This window comes from Cervus elaphus, chromosome 22 (genome assembly GCF_910594005.1).
Source record: "Cervus elaphus chromosome 22, mCerEla1.1, whole genome shotgun sequence".
Lineage (NCBI taxonomy): Eukaryota > Metazoa > Chordata > Mammalia > Artiodactyla > Cervidae > Cervus > Cervus elaphus.
The window spans coordinates 19,324,590-19,330,862 of NC_057836.1; the positions used below are offsets into that span (position 1 = coordinate 19,324,590).

Genomic DNA, 6,273 nt, shown 5'->3' on the forward strand with positions numbered 1-6,273 from the left:
CAGAAAAACATCTATTTCTGCTTTATTGACTATGCCAAAGCCTTTGACTGTGTGAATCAAAATAAAGTGTGGAAAATTCTTCAAGAGACAGGAATACCAGACCACCTGACCTGCATCTTGAGAAATCTGTATACAGGTCAGGAAGAAACAGTTAGAACTGGACATGGAACAACAGGCTGGTTCCAAATAGGAAAAGGAGTACGTCAAGGCTGTATATTGTCACCCTGCTTATTTAACTTATATGCAGAATACATCATGAGAAACGCTTGGCTGGATGAAGCACAAGCTGGAATCAAGATTGTTAGGAGAAATATCAATAACCTGAGATATGCAGATGACACCACCCTTATGGAAGAAAGTGAAGAAGAACTAAACAGCGTCTTGGTGAAAGTGAAAGAGGAGAGTGAAAAAGTTGGCTTAAGCTCAACATTCAGAAAACAAACATCATGGCATCCAGTCCCATCAGTTCATGGCAAATAGATGGGGAAACAGTGGAAACAGTGGCTGACTTTATTTTTTGGGGCTCCAAAATCACTGCAGATGGTGACTGCAGCCATGAAATTAAGAGATGCTTACTCCTTGGAAGGAAAGTTATGACCAACCTAGGTAACATATTAAAAAGCAGAGACATTACTTTGCCAACAAAGGTCCGTCTAGTCAAGGCTATGGTTTTTCCAGTGGTCATGTATGGATGTGAGAGTTGGACTGTGAAGAAAGCTGAGCACAGTAGAATTGATGCTTTTGAACTGTGGTGTTGGAGAAGACTCTTGAGAGTCCCTTGGACTGCAAGGAGATTCACCCAGTCCATCCTAAAGGAGATCAGTCCTGGGTGTTCATTGGAAGGACTGATGCTGAAGCTGAAACTCCAATACTTTGTCCACCTTATGTGAAGAGCTGACTCATTTGAAAAGACCCTGATGCTGGGAAAGATTGAGGGCAGGAGGAGAAGGGGATGACAGTGGATGAGATGGTTGGATGGCATCACCAAATTGAAGGATATGGGTTTTGGTGGATTCTGGGAGTTGGTGATGGACAGGTAGGCCTGGCGTGCTGAGGTTCATGGGTCGCAAAGAGTCAGACACGACTGAGCGACTGAACTGAACTGAAAACAAAATGTGGCTAAATTAAAACTGAGAAGAGCCAGCAGCCAAAATCAAAAATTTGAAACATAAATCTCCCTTAGAAAGAGCCTGTGTGTGTTGTATGTTCATTTGCTTCAGTTGTGTCTGACTCTTGGTGACCCTATAGACTGTAGTCCTCCAGGCTTCTCTGTCCATGGGATTCCCCAGGCAAGAATACTGGAGTGGGTTGCAATGCCTTTCTCCAGGAGATCTTCCCAACCCAAGGATTGAACTGGTGTCTTTTTAGTCTCCTGCCTTGCAGGAGGATTCTTTACCCCTGAGCCACCAGGGAAGCCCCTATAAAGAGCCTAATCTTATATTTTTCCATGAAGATCCACCATTGCCCCATTTGGCCCACAGCAGACACTAAAAGTGGCAGCCCTTTCTTTGGTTCTTCACATGATGCCTTACACTGTGTATGCATGTACAAATTTCTCTTCCCCCATATTTCAGTTATCTTAATTTCTCACTGTGTGTAGTGAAAACTACACACATATCGCTATTTATCTAAACATTTAAAACGATGGATTTGAAAAAGATCTCTTACCTGAAGTGTGATCAAGGGATACTGAAAGAAGAAAGAAAAGAAAGAAAAATGCAAGTTAATATTAAAATAGTTCATTTTGGGGCCAGATATTGCATTATAAAGATTATCTGACTTAAATGTTGACTTAGTCCCCCCTGTTCCAGATGGCAAAGTTTCTAGAGCCAAAGATGCCAGGAAAACTCTGAATTTGAAACAGACTCAAACATTTCTCTGGGAAGTGAAAGCAAGTTCTATGTAAGTCACTTATTCTAATAGGATGAAAAGACCTAGAGAAGTAAAAATCAATTCACTGTATTGGAAAGTTTTTTTGTTTATTATAGAGGTTTATCTTTGAAATTATACTTATATGTATCTCCATAATTATGGAAAATTTCCCAATGATACCTTATAGAGCAATGGAGTAATTTGTTTAGATTTCATTGTGTGTTTGAAATGACTGGACTCACCACATCGTTGATAGGAAGGAACTTAGTATCCAGTGTCACGATGCGAAGTTTAACTAATAGAGGAAAAGGGGACAATAATATTTTCTTATTATTTATTAATCATTAATTTTCTCATAGCTATTGATAAGAATTACTATTCTTGTTATTTTCTCTCCCAGATATGATTGCTTATAAATAGACAGTGAAATTAATTGCCTTGCTTTCATAGAACACTGCACTTCCTTCTCCTCTAGCTCTGATTTAACCCTTTGAGATTTGGGTTCCTTTTGGAAAGATTTTTTATTGCACATTTATAATTCCTCTGTTGATCATGACCTGTGTTACCGAGGCTGGCACAAGCTGCTGCCACCACCAGAAACTTTTTACCGTAACAGCCCATAGGGAAGTCTCAAAACTTGGTGGCAGAATTAATCATAGAAGGAAAAATGTGAAATATGTATGGTAAGAGTTACACGTGGACTTCCTATGTGGTACTAGTGGTCAAAAAGCTGCCAACCAATGCAGGAGACACTAGAGACTTGGGTTTGATCCCTGGATCAGGAAGAGCCCCTGGAGGAGAAATGGCAACCCACTCCAGTATTCTTGCCTGGGAAATCCCATGGACAGAGCAGCCTGGTGGGCTACAGTCCATGGGGTTGCAAAGTGTCAGACACAACTGCCCACATGCACACACATACAGACACACGCACATGAGTTATGCATAATTTTTATGGAAAAATATAACGTTGGCAAATATTGATTTTAGCAGAATTCCAGAAAAGCCATGTTAGCTATTTTTGCACCTATAACTGTCATCATAGTATTTTAATACATCCAGAAGAGAAAATATAATGTAGCAAAACAAAAAAACTCACTATAAGATAAATTCTGTTTTAGTTCTTTTACTTTTTTTTTAGTAAGTCATCTTTGTTCTCAGATGTTCAGTCATATCCAACTCTTTGCAACCCCATGGACTGTAGCCTGCTAGGCTCATAGAACAAAGTGTGTGGATGCTCTTATCTAGCTTCTAATTTTATAAATGAGAAAACCAAAGATCTCAAAGACCAGAACTGACTTGGCAGAAGTTGATGATTTATTCTCAGAGCCAAGACAAAAATCATATCCTTCTGAATCTTAGTTTTGTGTTCTTTCTGCTTTCTTCTACTTACAACAATAATGAAGAAGGGCTCTGCCTAAGTTATCAGATTTATGATTCCTTTTTCTGGTATGAGTAATAATGATGATGATAATAAATGCCATTTAAAAATTACTTACCGTGTGCCAGGGACTATTTTGGGCTTCCCAGGTGGCACTAGTGGTAAAGAATCCACCTGCCAGTGCAGGAGGCATAAGAGATGGAAGTTTGATCTCTGGGTCTGGAAGATTCCCCAGAGGAGGGCATGGAGCCCACTCCAGTATTCTTGCCTGGAGAATCCCATGGACGGAGGAGCCTGGTGGGCTACAGTCCAGAGCGTCGCACAAAGTGGGACCTGACTGAAGCAACTTAGCAAGCACACACAGAGAGAGACTATTTTACATTGACTATCTTATTCTCGCAGTAAAAATAAGATACTTTTACTATTTCCATTCTATGGATGAAAATAATTGAGTCAAAATAGAGATTTAGTTAGTTTTTCCAGCTGCTAAACTATGAAGTAACACAACCCTAGCTTGCAGCCATTGTATTATGCAAGCCTGTCATGAGAATTTGTAAACAGTGAGATAGACACAAAACTGTAAGAAACAAAACACTCAATAATTGAAACTGAAGGGTACTGTTTCATAACTGACCTAGACAACTGGTCAAAATTCTAGAAATTCTTGATCTGAAGAGTTAAGACCAAATTAGAACTTGGATTTAAATTTAATAATGTGTTTGGATTGCTTAAAATTAGAAGAAAGAGTTTCTGAAATCAACAATAAAAAGGAAACATAAATATTGACTTACCATTCTCTCCAGATTTATAGATGGGTTTATCTGTCTGCACAAAGGTCACTGTCTCTTCTGAAGACAGTGCTACAGATCTCCTCTCAAAGATTTTAAGAGTATCTCCCTTAACCAACAGAGTCACAAAAGCCATCTGTTCAGAAGACTTGTGGGAAACCTATTTAACATAAAGAGCAGAAAATGGGAAAATCATTCTTAGACATTTAGATGGTAAGGAATGCCTTAATTTGCTTCTGAGGCTGAGAGAGGCTTGTGAATCCATTATGTCTTAATGGGAGATTTATTGATCACTTTTTCCAATTTCTTTATTCAGCCTGAGGACAGTTTCCAGAAAAGTTATTCCTCTGTTTTCTTATCTATTGTTTTCTATGTTCCCGAGTTTCAATCTCTCATTCCTTAACCTAATTCCCTATCCTCATTTTTAAACAGTTCTCTATCTAAAAGCAGTTGTTTAAAGTTGTGTCTGACTCTTTTGCAACCCTATGGACTGTAGCCCACCAGGCTCCTTTGTCCGTGGGATTTCCCAGACAAAATTACTGGAGTGGGTTACCGTTTCCTTCTCCAAGGGATCTTCCTGACCCAGGGATCGAGCCCATGTTTCCTATATTGGCAGGCAGATTCTTTACTGCTGAACCACCTGGGAAACCCATCAGAAAACAGTTATATTGTCTTATTACCATTCCCTGCAAGAGAAAAGCTCAGTACTTCACAAGTTTTATTGTATATATAACTTGTTTTCTTATTTGCCTTTCAAAATTCTCCAATTTTCCTTCTCAGATTCCACAACTTATCCAATCAAGTTTTGTTATTTCTCTAAAACTAATTTTTTAAGATTTATTTATTTTTTATTGAAGGATAATTGCTTTACATAATTTTGCTGTTTTCAGTCAAACCTCAACATGAATCAGCCATAGGTATACATGTATCTCCCTCCCATCTCCCTCTCCATCCCACCCCTCTAGGTTGATACAGACCCCTGTTTGAGTTTCCTGAGCCAGACAGCAAATTTCCGTTGGCTATCTATTTTACATATGGTAATGTAAGTTTCCATGTTATTCTTTCCATACATCTCATCCTCTCCCCCCATCCCCACATCCTTTCTAACACATATATATGGAATCTAGAAAAATGGTACTGAAGAATTTATTTACAGGGCAGCAATGGAGAAATAGACATAAAACTCATTTTTTAGTAGTAATTCCATCTTCCCATCTGAAGTTCTGAAAAGTCAAATTTTGCACCTCACCTCAAAATTTGCACAAGCATAGAAGTTATCCTCTTCCACAGTCTGGTCAAAAATAGTGCTATTGGATCCATCATATTCTAAGACAACACTCAAGGACACAGATTCATTCAGGTTTAAAAGGTGGAGACAAGCTTGTTCTGTAGAATGACTTTGCATCACAGAGGGGACCCATAGGATATATTGCCTATGCAAACAAAGTAATCAACACTCTAAACAAGGGTAAGAGAAATGCAGAACATGCATAAAGCAATTTTAGCTTATTGACATATTTCTGAAACACACACACTTTTCATGATATTACAATAAACTTGAGTATGCAGAAAGCTATCAAGAAAAAAAATTAAGTCATTTCCCTTCATACTCCTGTTTAAGATTTACAGGATAAATCAGTACTCTGTCTCAGAAACTGAAATGGTAAAATACAATTGAATTTTAACACAGCATATTTCATAAGATCACTTTTCCAGTACTTTCATAAGAATAGCAATATAATATTCCTTACGGGTTCAAAGCCTCAGAAACAGTAAATTGAAGCAAAAAGGTACTCATAAAAATGATGGGCACCATTTTACCCCAGTGCCTGAACAATTAAGACTTCAAGATAGTCTCCTCTTTCTCTCTGTCTTTATTAGAAGTCAGCTGTCTCAACTCTTTCCTTTCTTTTCTTCCTTCTACTCTGCATCTCTCTGTATACTGTTGCTTTTATATAGTCACACATGAAGGATCAATTGCTTTTTGGAGCAAATATAATGGGACTCTCCAATCACATTTAGATCTCCTCTCCCATTACTTTTCCGGGGAGTGGGGGGTGTCACTTTACCTACAACTTCCTTCTTAAATTCACCAGATGCTGATCTGTTTTTGCAATCAGCAGTATGAGTTGGACAGGAAGAAAGAGGAAAACAAAGAAAGCACTTGTGTGACACTTAGGATTCTATTAATTTAGTTCCTCACTCCCAGGGCTCACCACAGTATCAAAAGCATTA

At 38.5% G+C, this 6,273-nt stretch overlaps 1 protein-coding gene across 2 annotated transcripts in view; it reads right to left on the bottom strand.

Annotated features, from left to right (window-relative positions):
- Positions 1–5,931, bottom strand: part of LOC122680592 (ovostatin homolog 2-like) — a 49,526-nt gene extending 43,595 nt beyond the window's left edge. For both annotated transcript variants that reach the window (XM_043882140.1, XM_043882139.1), the window contains exons 1-5: positions 5,790–5,931; positions 5,288–5,471; positions 4,042–4,198; positions 2,115–2,167; positions 1,669–1,689 (exon numbers count right to left, since the gene is read on the bottom strand). In XM_043882140.1, coding sequence (XP_043738075.1) covers positions 1,669–1,689; positions 2,115–2,167; positions 4,042–4,198; positions 5,288–5,471; positions 5,790–5,854 — 480 coding nt within the window. In that variant the 5' untranslated portion in view covers positions 5,855–5,931. The remainder of the gene's footprint in view (positions 1–1,668; positions 1,690–2,114; positions 2,168–4,041; positions 4,199–5,287; positions 5,472–5,789) is intronic.
- Between the last annotated feature and the right edge of the window lie 342 nt (positions 5,932–6,273).